A 14705-nucleotide genomic window follows, 5' to 3' on the forward strand; every position below is an offset into this window, starting at 1 on the left:
AAATACTATAAAATGGGCACCTGTGTGGCTCAGTTGGTTAAGTGCCTGACTTCGGCTCAGGTCACGATCTCCCAGTTCATGAGTTTGAGCCCTGTGTTGGGCTCTGTGCTGACAGCTCAGAGCCTGGAGCCTGCTTCGGATTCTTTGTCTCCCTTTCTGTCTGCCTCTCTGCTGCTTGTGCTCTCTCTCTCTCTCTCATAAATAAACATTAAAAATTTTTTAAAAATACTGTAAAACAAAATTACATACAACTTCATCATAAATTTTAAATCTTATATTGAATGTACAAATATATAAAAATTGAACTTAGTAAACAGACTTAAAAAAATAGAAATCTTGATTAATTCTATAAATATTACCAAATTAGATTAGTAGTTAAAATTCTTCCCCCAAAGTACACAAGTGGCCTGAATGGTTTTACTAGCTAGTTCTACCAAATATTTGTTGTTCAGCTAAACCTGACACAAACACCCCCACAGCTCCAAGGGACAGAAGGAGGTCACTGTACAAGACTAGTATAAACTTGATTCCAACACAAGAAAGCAATAATTAGATGTCAGTCACATTCATGAACATAGATGTCCCCACCCTCACCCATTACGTTTTTAGCCTCCTTTTATATTCCTTTGTTTCAGCTTCAACCTATTTTACCATCAATGGCTTCCTAAATTTTCCTTAGAGACTCTAGTCACACACCTACTTCAGGACATTAGCATTTCCTTTTCCTGTTTGAAACCCTCTTCTCCCACCGACCCTCTGGGACTGCTCTTTTCCCTCCTTCGTGTCTTTTTTAAAATGTCACCTTGGTTATTCCTTTCCTGAAAAAAACTGAGATCATTATTCCACTGTTCCCTGCTTCCCTTCCCTGTTTGGGTTTTTCTGTCTGCACTTTCCACCACCTCTCGTGTGTTACTTCTGCATCTTGCTGGTTGTCTGTCTCCCACCTCTAGAAAGAGAGCAGGGCCCTTGTTTACTTCCTGACTTGCACAGCTCTGGCGGTTAGCATGCTGCCTGGCACCTGGTGAGGACCCAGGAACTATTTGTGGAGTGAATTGATAAATGCAAAAGTATTGAACAAAATGTTAGCATGACAAATTCAGCAACGTATGAAAAATACAGTATGACTCAGTTGGATTTTTCTCAGGAATGCTGGTTTAAATTAGAAAAACTTATTGAAATGGCAGATAAAGAGAAACAACAAAATTATTTCAACAGATGGGGGAAACGCATGTTATGGAATTCACAATTAAGGAGACCTCCTTAACCAGTAAACCAATAGCAAACATCACACTCGATGGTAAAACCTGGCAAGTGTTTTCTTTATTATCAGGAGCAAGAAAAGGTCCCTTTTTTTCATTGTTTCTCCTTGTCTCCGTGCATTGTACCTGACGGAATAAGCCAACAGGAAGATAAGTAGAAGGTACAAATCATGAAAAGAAAGCAAGCTCAGAATTTCACAGATGGTATGATCATCAACAAACTCAAAGTAATTCACAGAATCAAAATAATTCAGAAGATCATCACAAGAAGTTTGTGAAATTTCTAGATACAAAATCAGTGTATAGATACCAAATCAGAATTCCAATTAGTTAAATTGTGGAAACAGACAAACTGTTTCTGAAATTTACGTGGTAAGGTGGGAGGGCCATTAACAGCATGATCCGCAGGAGGAAGATGAACAAGTTGGGGGAATTTTCTCCACCACAAAGCAAGACATATTGTAAGGCAGTGTGATATTGGCCCAGGGACAGACCAGGACACTGATGGAGCACAACGGACAGCCCCCAAACAAACCCAGGCCTCTCTGGGTACGTGGTAGTGACCCAGGTGACATCATAGCTCAGTAGAGAACGCATCAACTCATTAGGAAATATTTATCGATGAATAATTGCCCGTATCATTTGTTAACCTCTTTTCCGGAATCCACCACTGTGCTAACCTCCCTTCCCAGACGCCTTTCTTCCAGGCTCTTTGTCTTGTTGGCTTACGTTCTTTCCCCTTGACTTATCTCGGTGCACTTTGTGGAAAGAGCAGTGGCAAAGGCTTGTGTTTATTTCACAGTGTTTAAATGGAAGTAAAGTACTCGTAGATCTCATCCTTCTAAAAAAAAAATGTGGACTATGTCCAGAGCTTCTGTCTTCTTTGAATTTTTATATCAGGGCAAGTCCGTGTTTAACCCCACTAGATATTGGACAGATGCTAATGTTTCCGAGTATTGAAAAGGAAGCCCAGTCATTCCTTCAATGTATTTTTTTCATATGAGATTAAAGGCGTAGTGTTAATTTGAGAAAACACAGCCAGCAACCGGGTACGTGTGAGAAGTGCTTCTGTGCGTGTACTGGTAGTATCTACCGGACGGCGTGTAAATTCCACGTTCAGCATTAGAACCATCGGCTCTGTTCAAGAGTCGGTGGCCCTGTTCTCCTCACAGCTTGTACTGAAAGCGTTTGCTGTGCAAATTCATCTTTATTGTCTTTATAGAGATTTTCTGAAGAAATGTTCTTTTTCTCCCGTGCCGGCCCTCCGCGTATGACGCTCTCACCGATCATCACTAAATGGAGTGATTTCTCGTTTGAGGGGCAGTGAAAACGTGGCGGTGGGAGGCAGCGGAAGCCTCAGCCTTAAAGGGTGATTGTTGGGAGCACGTCCCGGGCCCCAGAGCACGGTTGCCATGGTGATTCTGCTGCTCTGCCAAGGCTCCTTCTCGCTGTGGGTGGAGAGATGCTCTCCTGCCAGCAGCTCTGTGGGATTCTGGCAGCTGGAGAGAAGGCTGAAGTGATGCTCCGCTTCCCCCGACGGGAGTCCGGAGAGTCTTCTTTTAAATCCAACGGGCACCTCGGGCCCCGTGGCAGGGCGGGGGCAGTTAGGATCTAGACCATCCCAAGTGCAAAATGTGCATGATAAGATTCTTACTGTTTCTTATTTTGAGTAAAACTCTTGCAGAGGATCGGGGCTTAAATTGAGGGAGGCGAGCCTAACGTGGCAGTGAGGGAGGTTCAGAGAAACCTGGATTTGTCAGTAGGGATGATGGAATTCTGAGGGATTTAAATGGCCGCATTTCAACAGGGAGGAAAAAAAATCCGTTCGATTTGGAGACCTTAAACTCATTCAGGAATGCCGTTGAACTCAAGGTCGTCAATTTGGGTTTAACGCAGTATTGAAATTTCTCTCATGTTTGTCGAAATTTAGAAGGCACTGCTCAGTTAAAGCTGTAATTAATCCTATAGACCGTGACACTAACAACCCCCCCCCCACCTCCTGAACGTATACAGTCTAGGTAACTGGTAACTGCTAAACCACAACTGAGAAAATGTAAAAAGTAGAAACTGACTCTGAATTAAAATTCAGATGAACAAAATTAATCAAAAGTCGTCAGTGGCATTTTAGTGACCGTCTGTAGGCTTACCTCTTCATTTGTCCCTGGACCTCATTCTGATTTTATTTTTGCTTTGTTAAAAGCTTTAGGAGGACCCAGCAAAGATAATTCCTATCTGTGAATTTGATGTTCGGACTTTCTTTCTCTTCAGACTTCTATTCCGAAGGGTTTTGTTGACTACATTACATTAATCTGATTTTGACAGCTCTGACTGCAGAGGAAAGCCCCCATACCTATATCAAATTCTTCAAGAACAGTAGTAGGGAGAAATCACAATGCGGTTTGAAATCATGGGAGTGTTTGGGGCGCTTCCCAAGATAAGGGGTAACTCCTCTTTGGGTTGGTACTGATTTTATTTCTTGTTTTCCTTTATCTTTACATAATCAATAAGGTGAAAATTTTACAACATGGAGAGACAGAGAGTAGTTCAAAGATTTTTCTGCTCTCCTGTTAATCTCCACTCAAGACTGTGTTCAGTGACATTCAGGGGCTACACACTCTGGTCTCATCCATCTGCTAGTGAAATCGCTTCCCATCGTATGAAGTGTCAAGCTGTTCTACTGTTTTCTGCTTCCCCACATTCTGTGTGTGCGCACGCACGTGTGTGTGTGTGTGTGTGTGTGTGTGTGTGTGTGTGTGTCAGGGGAATAAGGTTTAGGAAATGATTTTCTGTAATAACAGTTGCTTTGAAAGTGCAGAGGTGTTCTGATTTCTTTTTATTTGCCTCTGGGGCAGAAGAGGTGAGCCATAATTCTCTCAAGAAGGTCAGTTCCAATGATCAGTGTTCAAATTCGCCATCTAGACCACTCTCTAAATGTAGAATTACTTCACACAGGAAGATTACAATTATTGCATGAATCATATGTTACTATAAACACATATGCATTCTAGATAAGGTGCACACAGATCTTCCTGTGACTTAAGTACAATAAATAACAGTCCATTTTCCAATCTCATTTTTTATTTGCTTCTGCAGAAAGGAAGAGTCAGTTATATGGGGAGTTTTTGAGATACTTCGGCATTACAAAAGGAGATTGGATCAAGAATTGCCAAAAGGAGAAGAGTAGGAGGAAATCTCTGGAATGGGGGTAGGGGGAGGGAGGGACACAGGTAGATGGAGGGGAAACCGAGATCATCATAGGAGTTGCTCTGGGCCTGGCAGCCCTTTGTGTTTCCTTTCTCACCAGCAACTGGTGCAAAGTACCTCATCAATATGTCTTATTGCAAAACATACACACATAGGCATTCTAGTTAATCTCTTAGAAGATACCTAGCAAATTCTCACAGTTATTTTTGATACTAACAGCCTGATGTCTTAAACAAAAAGTTATCTTTCAAAAGACTAACGTGACAAAGCTTTAAAAAACAAAAGTGATTACTGTAGTCAACGTGTTTTTGAAAACCACATTACAACACAATCATAGTTCATCTCAATATAGTTAAAGGTGTGTCTAGCAATGGTAGATACGATATTTATTGAGTAGCTACTGTTTGTCATGCACTATTTTATGTATTGATGCACTCTTATTTTTTTATTAGCTCACTTCTAAATTGTATTTCATTTTAATTCCAATGTACTTAACCTACAATGTTGTATTAGTTTCGGGTGTACAATGGGGTGCTTGAACAACTCTGTACGTTACTCAGTGCTCCCAAGTTAAGTGTGCTGTTTAATCCCCATCACCTACTTTACCCATCCCCCCACCCACCTCCCCTCTGGTAACCATCTGTTCTCTATAGTAAAGAGTCTGTTTTTTGGTTTGTCTCCTTTTTTCCCTTTGTTCGTTTGCTTCTGTTTCTAAGATTTTATTTTTAAATAAACTCTACACCCAATGCGGGGCTAAAATTCATCACCCTGAGATCAAGAGTCGTACGCTTTCCTCACTGAGCCAGCTGGGTGCGCCCATTTGTTTTATTTCTTACATTCCACATATGAATGAAATCAAGACACGGTATGTGTCTTTCTCTGATTGTCTTATATTGCTTAGCGTAATACGCTCTGGCTCCATCCATGTCATTGCAAATGGAAAGATTTCATTCTTTTTTATGGCTGAATAATATTTCATTACACACACACACACACACACACACACACGTATATACATATCCACACCACGTCTTCTTTAACCGTTCATCTGTTGATGGACACTTGGGCTGCTTCTGTAATTTGGCTGTTGTAAATAAATACCGCTACAAACACAGGGGTGCATAGATATCTTCTTGAATTAGTGTTTTCATATCCTTTGAGTAAATACCCAGTAGTGTGATTACCTACTTAATGCTCACAAGAATGATTTGAGGGAAATTCTGTCACCCTTTTACAAACGATGAAATGAAAAGAATAAACCTACTGAAAAACATAAAGTGATAGAGTCAAGATTTTACCTGTCCTCGTCTTTCTTTTCTCCTGTGCCCGTATCTTTCTCGTTGCTTTCAGTCATGCACCACAGCCAAGAACTGGGTTCTGCATTTGAGTCACTACAAAGCTAACGTACACTACTCTCTTAACTCAAAAGATTCTAATATAATTTGCCTTGCTACATGCAATGTTCTCAGATAGTCTAGTCTATTCTCTCAAACTTCTCAAAATTTCTGGTTGAAGTTCACTAAATTAGGTTCACATTGAATAGGTTTTGACTCACTATTTTAAAAACACAGCTACAAGGAGTTCCTTAGAGTAAATGTCATTGAAATAAAAACTCAAGCATGTGAAACTGACAGCAATAAAGTGAAGGTAGAATGATATGTATGCACATTGTGAAGATTGTGGGAAGTCTGAGTTGGGAAGGAAGGGCATCTGTTGGTCTGGGGGATAGAACAATGGAAGTAAATATTCTCTTATTTGTGGAGGATGGGCATATAATTAAGAAACCTGATTTTTATAGCCCCCAGGGCAGCCTAGGACTAGATGTGCGTGTTGACCTGATGTCATCTGTAAATGCAAATATACATTCCCATAATGCTGACTTTTTTTTTAATTAGATGAAGAAAAAATATAAATTTCTAACATTTTCCCGTCGGTCTTCTGCAGGGTGTTTTGAGTGCTGTATTAAATGCCTGGGAGGCATTCCCTATGCCTCTCTGATTGCCACCATCCTGCTCTACGCTGGGGTTGCCCTCTTCTGTGGCTGTGGTCATGAAGCGCTCTCTGGAACTGTCAACATCCTGCAAACCTACTTTGAGATGGCAAGAACTGCAGGAGATACCCTTGACGTCTTTACCATGTGAGTCACCCTCCTGTCGCTTCTTACGTTGACAGTGTATGTTCGCATTGCTGCGTGTTGAATAAACAGGGGTCTAAAGTCCAGTGAGGCAAAGTTATAGGTGAAGAAATAAATACCCTTGGGTTATACACCTGAGATGAGATACCTTTGACCTTTACCATGAATACAGGACACATAGCAGAAGGTTGGAAGCCAGCTGAATCTGGGCTTGATTTGTGTTTCAATTTGACTGTCAAGTTTTATCCAAAATTCAGTCACCATTAAGCGGAATGCTTGCCTTTCTTTGGCTCTTCTCATTTGAGCAGAAGCTGTTCTAATAGAAGAGAACAGAGGATAAAGAACAGAGCCAGGTGTGAACGTAGACACTGCTGCTAATTCTAGGCAGTTAGCAGAATTCTGCGGGTTCTCTCACCTTCTAAACACACCCATTCAGCTCTGGGTGTAATACTGTCTTTCTTTCCTGCCTCACAGAAGTGATGTGGACTTCCTAATTAATCTTTGGGAGTGGTTCTTATTAACTTCGGTTAATGACAAATCATAAGAAATATTGAGCACCTTTTTGCTATAACCGTGAGTTATACTTAAGACGTACGTTTGACTCATAAAATGCAGAATCCTGGGATCACTGAATTTTAATATTTTTTAAAAAGTAACGCACACATGGTCTAGAAGTAAAAGAGTTTGCTGTTTAAGTTGCAGTCCCTTGTTGCTGACTATCACAGAGAACGAGTGTTGAGGATTGAATTTAGTTCCAAATAAATTCCCAAGTCAGCTCATTTATTGAGTGATACAATGCCCACAAAAAGAAAATAACTTGTTTTTACGCTGTATTTTGTAAGACCAGCTGACAGTAGACTTTCTATTGCACTAGCCAGCATAGCATCTGTTCCCCTACAACTTCTTGCATGGATTTCATGCTTCTTGATACTGTGCAATTACAATATTTTTCATGTTGCTTTATTTTGTCATTCAGAGTAAATTCAAATCCGCTTAATTTATATATGCTTTTTCTGGAGTAAGATGGGTTTAGAGTTACAGATCTTAGTAATTAATACGGCTGGTGAGAGTGACTTTGCTTTTTACTCTTAGAATTCCATCGAAAAGGTTAATGACATTTCTTATTTACCCAGAACCAGTTCCTACTGACCTGGTATAATTCATTCTAAGACCCTAATCTAAGACAACGCTCAGTCAACCTGGACAACTTTCTAGGTAGAAGACAACTTTTCTCCAACTCCAATATCAGAAAATATACCCTATTGCTAAAAATTTTTATAATCTATCAGCTACAGACAGAATATCTTGAATAAAATATTGGCTGTACATTATATTTGTTATTTTATTAATTAAAGTTGCTGATTTCTATATAAATGAAAAGGTAAAAAACGGCACGCATTTCCACCAAGTTATAGAGAAAGAATTTCCTACTTTGCAAAGTGGAAAGCATGTATCCTTGGACATAGTGTATAGCAAAATTTTTAGGAAAAGGAGTATTTATTGGAAATATTTATGCTTCTCTCAAATATAATGTCACTTAAAATTTGGGAAAGATTGGCCATAAAATAAGAAATATGACAAAGCAGGTATGTGAGACTGAGCACCTCCCCCCAATATAGTTGTTAAGAGGAGAAAGGAGTTAATTTCCCTAACTCTGAAGTATCAATTTAGAGCTCAATCAATGTCACTGACTTATTGAAATGAAGAATTCATAGCAAATTTTAAAAATCATAAACTAAAAATGACAAAGGACTTTATATCACTTTCCTCATGTTTACCAATGTAATTGCATTTTACAAATTAGTTTTGAAAAATAGTAATGATCCATTAAAATTAAACTCTTTAAGCCCTTAGTAGACAGTTTATCAATTTCCATTACATTAGCTATATAGCATGAATCGACCCTTGTAAGTTTATTCGTCATTTGGAATATGATTGAATTATCTGAAAATGCTTTGGATTATTGCAGGATAGCCTGCAGAGATCCTTAAGAAGATGATGGCAAGGATATATTTTCATGTGATAAAACTGACATTTTCTTTTTAGTTTTATCTCAGCCTACACTGGACAAAATATGTTTTCACTGTGCATTATTTTAAGCCACCACAGATGTCCTTAAAATCTACAGATTCTCTATATTTAGGCTACATCCAAATTGCTAACCTTAGATACAGAATAGAAGTTTGTAAGAAATCATGAGCCTAATAAGTGACAGGAGGCGATCGTGGACATCAGGAACCATTTGTCAAGACATCTATTTGACATTTACACAGCAGACTTTCATATATCACAGACTTCTGTTGCTCTGAAGGAAGAGTATATGTGGGAGTTCAGAAGAGAAAGCAGAGATCGTCTGCTTAATTTGGTACTTTTACCTTTGCTCTGTTTCACTGGAAATTAATTGAAATGAATAATGCATTTTTGGAATGGGAAGGACGCCATTTTGATTGGAATAAAGGCAAGTGCTCACCTTATCTCTATTTTTATATTTCAAATAACTAAAATTCTTTATACAAGGCCTTCTGAAGCTACCAAACGAATTCCGACTCTCTCCCTGTCTGCAAACAGCTTGGAAAAACAGAGGGAAGATATGCATCATAAACTTCTTAGGTACCATTAGTGCCAACTGATAAAGATTTTAAATGCAGGTTTAGAGCCAGTAGGGATTACCCTATGGGATGCTGCCTTACAGGGATATCAGAGGAATAGATAAAGTGAGGGAGAAACAGAGGATGTAAAATAAGAAAATCCAGAATAGAGGTGGATGAGAGATGTGTTTAGTGGGCAGCATAGTTTGCTTGGAAATAAGCTAAGGTAAGTTTGGAAGAGAATGTGAAGAAAACCCTTGTTGGCCAACTTTAGTCATTTACAGAGAGTCTATTTTTTCCCCCTACTTCACATGCTTGGTTCCGCCAAATTGGGCACTCCTATCTCATTTACTTAGAAAGGAAAAGAAGCCTGTTTACTGGATGTGTGAACTCAAAGATAAAACCAATTGCCCAAGCCTCCACTTTTTCTCCTATGGTCCTCAGGATCTGAGGATTACTCCATTCTTTCTCTTAGCTTCTCTGTCTCTGTCTCTTCACTGTCTTCTTTGTCTTAAACACACACACACACACACACACACACACACACACACACACACACACATCTCAATATGGTCAGTATCTCCAAGTCTACAGAAAGAAACATGTAGGTCAGGAGCTCTGAAAGACGACTGCTGTATTGCATTTCACTAATCATCTGTGTGGCATGCAAAACTGACTTCTCATAAATAAGTTTGCATGTAAATAATAAACAAGTTTATAAATATTAAAAACCAATAAAGGAGTAATCTCCACGGTCACGCAGTCTGCGTTTGGGACTCGAAATTCCCAGCAGTGCCAGCCTTCAACAGGGGAAGGCGATTGACACGCGGCTCCTCGATCCTCAGCTGATGTCACCCATCAAATCATTTTGTCCTACTCCATTTGGAAGGGGAGACCCCCAGAGAGAGAGAGGAGAGGGAATTGCTCAAAGATTTGGTGACCTGTTGATCTGTTTTTAAGTATCGCTCTGTCCCTCCTCATCAACTTGGTTTCTGAGGAACTTTTCATCCTTGTTAAGTCCGTGGTTATTTGTTGGCTCCAAAGTGTTGTGACGATGAGTGTGTGGCCTAGCCCACTGCTTCCCTTAGGGGATAGATAGTCTTATCCTCTGACTATAACTTTTTTTTAGTTTGGCATAGCCGTTTAAGGCCCCTCAACATGGGGAACCGGTCCACCACTCCATCACTTTCTGCTGTATGACCAAGAGATCATTTTCTGATCCGTGATTCAGACTTCCTCACCTGAGAGCCACTTGGTAAGGTGTTCTGTGTTCCATCAGTTTCATTTGGTGAGTGAGCAAGAAAGTGGGGTAAGCATTTCACTTCTGCAGGACAGATTCATAGAGGACAGTGCAACGTGGAAACTGATTAGAAAATTAGATCTCAAATATCCAAACCACTAATTTTGCTAAGTGATTTGGCTTTTTCAGTAACTCTCTGGAGGACCGAGCTAAAGACAGTCTTATTCACAAATACACCCTCTTGTAACTTATTAGACAGGGATTATATTTGGGTTTTGATAAATTATGGAGAGGGTCTAGGATCTGGTACCATTGATTTCCAAAGTGAATGTGTTTTGTGTTCGAAGTTTTATTACTGTGACTTGAAGCTAAGGTGTCAAAACCTGAGGTTACTAGATAATGAATTCTTTGATATTTAATGCACACATAAAAATTAATCTTGGGGCACCTCGGTGGCTCAGTTGGTTAAGCATCCAACTTTTGATTTCAGCTCAAGTCATGATCCCAGGGCTGTGGGATTGAGCCCCATGTCAAGCTCTGGGCTGAGTGTGGAGCCTGCTTAAGATATTCTCTCTCTCTCTCTCTCTCTCTCTCTCTCTCTCTCTCTCTCTCCCCCCCCCCCGCCAAGCCTCCACTTTTTCTCCCTCCCTCTCTCCTTCTGCCTCTGTCCTCCATTCGTGCACTCTCTCTCTCTCTCTAAAAAAAAAAAAAGAATCTTTGTTTGCCTAAAACAAAAGCAGACAGTAAGCTCAGATAAAATAGATATATTGGATTTGCTCTCAACTTCCTATGTATGTAAATCTTTAAGTCTGCTTATAGTTTACATGTTTCTTTCTTGGAACTAAATGATGTAGAAAACAGTTTTCAGTCACTTAATGGATGGGAATGAGAAGGGAAAAGAAAGTAGGAACTCATGGCAAGACAAAACCAGGTTTCATAGGCTGACAGAAATCACAGCAGTGTACCCGTCTGACCTGGGGGATTGACAGTCAAACCAAATTGCTGGAGTCTTCTACTTACAAGCGTTTTGAAGACCAGACAAATTAGTACTGATAGGAGATTGTTGAGTTGGAGATATTGATTATTGAATTGGCGATTCAAAAATAATTTCAGTCTCATCTAGAACTTATGTTAGAAAAACCATACTGAATTCCTTACTTCTGGTACAGTGACCAGAGAGGATCTCCTTAGGCAGTATTTCAGCCAGACTAGTAGTCCTCAAATAAGTGTCAGAAAAAGAAAAAGAAAAAACCCACTTCATTAATATAAAACATCAACGATGAAACCCAGTATATAAACCATGAAGATGCTAGATGGAGAGACAACAGAGTGTGGTGAATATAAGAGCCCAGGTTCTGGGGTCAAACTCACTGGGTTAGTTTCATGTGGTATCTGCCCCTTTATATTGTTGGGGTTTTTTTTCAGTTTATTTATTTATTTGGAGAGACAGAGAGAGAGAGAGCGAGCAGGAGCAGGGAAGGGACATAGAGAGAGGGAGAGAGAGAGACAGAGACAGAGACAGAGACAGAGAGAGAGACACCCAAACAGGCACCATACCATCAGACGTATGCGGGGCTCAGTGCCATGAACTGTGAGATCACGATCTGAGCCAAAACCAGGAGTCGGTCCAAGAGTCAGATGCTTAACCAGCTGAGCCATCCAGGCGCCCCTGCCCCTTTCTAGTTCTCTTACCTTGGACAAGTTTAACCTGTCTGCCTCAGTCCCTCATCAGTGAAAGGAACTTAACTAACGCTGCCAACTTCCTAAGGTTGGTATGTGGATAAAATGAGTTGATATTTTAAAACAATTCTAACAGGACTAGCACCTTTTAAGGCTACACACCTGTTCATGAACATACTGCTGACACTGCTGCTGTTACGATCGTGATGATGGCCACTGTCACACTTCCTAAAGTCTGTCCCTGCACACAATACCCCCTAGTGGTGGACTGTTTGACTAGAGTAGATATTCCAACCAAGGTGAGCACCGGAGTAGGCTTCAGACTCGATTAGAATTCAAAGATCTAATTTCTGTTCTCTCTCTTTTTTTTTTTTTAATTTTTAAATGTTTATTTATGTTTGAGAGACAGAGACAGACAGAATGTGAGCGGGTGAGGGGCAGAGAGAGAGAGAGACACAGAATCCGAAGCAGGCTCCAGGCTCTGAGCTGTCAGCACAGAGCCCGACGCGGGGCTCAAACCCATGTACTGCAAGATCATGACCTGAGTGAAGTTGGACGCCCAGCCAACTGAGCCACCCAGGCACCCCTGTTCTCTTTTTTAACATCCAGGGAAACAGCAACTTTAGAAAAAAAATGTTTACGGACAAGAATATGATGATTTCATTCAAATACACATTGAAAGGTTATCTGGTAGAGGAAAACTTGCTTTGTGGTTCAGAGAGATATTTAGGTCAATGAATTTCAGTTTATAAGGAAATAGTTTTTTGACTCAGTATAAAGAACTTTTCAAAAGTCAAGAGTTTTCCAAAGAGTACTTGGTCTGCCTTGGAATGCACTGATTTGCCTGTCAATGAAGTATTCAGACAAAGCTGGTAATGAACTTCCAGTTCTGACATGCTTACAACCTGTAACTCACTTGCTAAACCTTAGTCTTTTATTCCAGAACAGCTGAGTGTTTCTGCCTGTTTTGCAAATTGGGTTATATAGCAAGTATGGAAATATATTTACATATATTTAAATATATACATATATTTAAAACTTATTGCATTTATTTTATTTCTATGCTTTTGTTGTCAAATATGCAAATATCATTTTCCAAGCTAATCTTTTGTCTTATTGGTTTTAAAATGAATTCACTCATTCAGCCAAAAATAGTGGGTCATACTATTTGCTAATCGCTGTGCTAATCCTTAGGGATCCAGTGTAGAACAAGATAAATTTATTTTCCCCGGACACTGACATGGGAAAGGTATGTGAGCAAAGTGCCTTCCTTATCAGACTGCACAGATAGGAATCCAAGAATGGATAGTTAGTACTTGAATTGATTTCAGGTTAAGAAACAGAGGGAATGGAGAAGCTACAATAATTAATACTATAAGAGTATTGGCACAGGCATAAAAAATATATCAAATGGACCAGAAAAGAGAGGGGAAAAAAAAGAATTAAGTGTATGTAAGTAGTTATATGTATATATAAAATTATGTCCCTAGTCACATTTTTACCAAAAAACTTCCAGATGAACTGAAAGTTAAAACTTAAAAATACACTATTTTGTAACAGTCAGAAGAAAAATAGATTAAGATTTCATCTATTATGGGGCAAAAAGTATCTAAGAAATAGAAAAGTATCTAAGAGACAGAAGAGATCACAAAAGAAAATATATATGGATTTTATATCATATATATTAAATTCTACTCATTGAAGTACTTTAAAAAAGTAAAAGATACACGGAACTGAGAAAAATTTTTACCACTTACATGAGAAGAGGTCCTAATTTTAATAAAGGCAGAATTAATTCAACAACAAAAGGATACATATTCTAGCAAAATATGAAAACATATTTCATCGAAGAATGCAAATGGTTAATAGCGTGTAAATATACGTTCGTCCACACTACTGAACTAAGAAAATTAATTTAAATGATGCCATTGTTTTTACTGTCAAATTATCAGAAAAATTAAATAATAATACCCGGTATTGGGAAACAGAGAATAAGTCGTCTTACTTGTTACCGATGCATGTTTAGTTTGCTTCAGACCTTCTGGATACAATGTTGACAATACATCCCTTTCGAAGATTTATCTAAGATGATCGTTATTATCATGCTATTTGTAATAGTGACGCCTTAGCTTCCTATTGCTGCTCTAACAAGTTGCAACAAACTTAGTGAATTAACAAAGCACACATTTATTGTTGTGAGGGTATTTCTTTTTCTTCCCCGTCTGGGAAGTCGGAATTGGTCTTACTGGGTTTATCGAAATGGGCTGAAATCAAGGTATTGGCAGGCTTGTGCTCCATCTGGAGGCTCTAGGGGAGAGTCTGTGTTTTTACTTCTCCCAGCTTCCAGAGGCCACCGCATGCCTTGGCTCGTGACCCCCTTCCCTCTTCGAAGCCAGCACTATCGCGTTCTCAGATCTCTCTCTGAATCTGACTCTGAATCTTCTGCATCGTCCTCTCACTTATTGGTACCCCTGCGATTATACTGGGCCCACCCACTTAGCGCAGGATCACTTCCAAATCTCAAATCATTAGTTTAACCGCGTTTGCCGAGTCTCATTGACCAAGGTAGCCTATTTGCAGGTTCTGGAGAGTAGATACAA

At 39.5% G+C, this 14705-nt stretch overlaps 1 protein-coding gene across 1 annotated transcript in view; it reads left to right on the top strand.

The window, feature by feature from the left end:
• The first annotated feature begins 6358 nt into the window (after positions 1-6358).
• Positions 6359-14705, top strand: part of GPM6A (glycoprotein M6A) — a 43129-nt gene continuing 34782 nt past the window's right edge. Inside the window, exon 1 of the mRNA XM_047092341.1 lies at positions 6359-6600. Within this exon, the coding sequence (XP_046948297.1) occupies positions 6359-6600 (242 nt within the window). The remainder of the gene's footprint in view (positions 6601-14705) is intronic.

Source organism: Lynx rufus, unplaced genomic scaffold, assembly GCF_022079265.1.
Source record: "Lynx rufus isolate CCGP_SWC_20201006 ecotype Redwood Valley unplaced genomic scaffold, mLynRuf1.p SCAF_3, whole genome shotgun sequence".
NCBI lineage: Eukaryota > Metazoa > Chordata > Mammalia > Carnivora > Felidae > Lynx > Lynx rufus.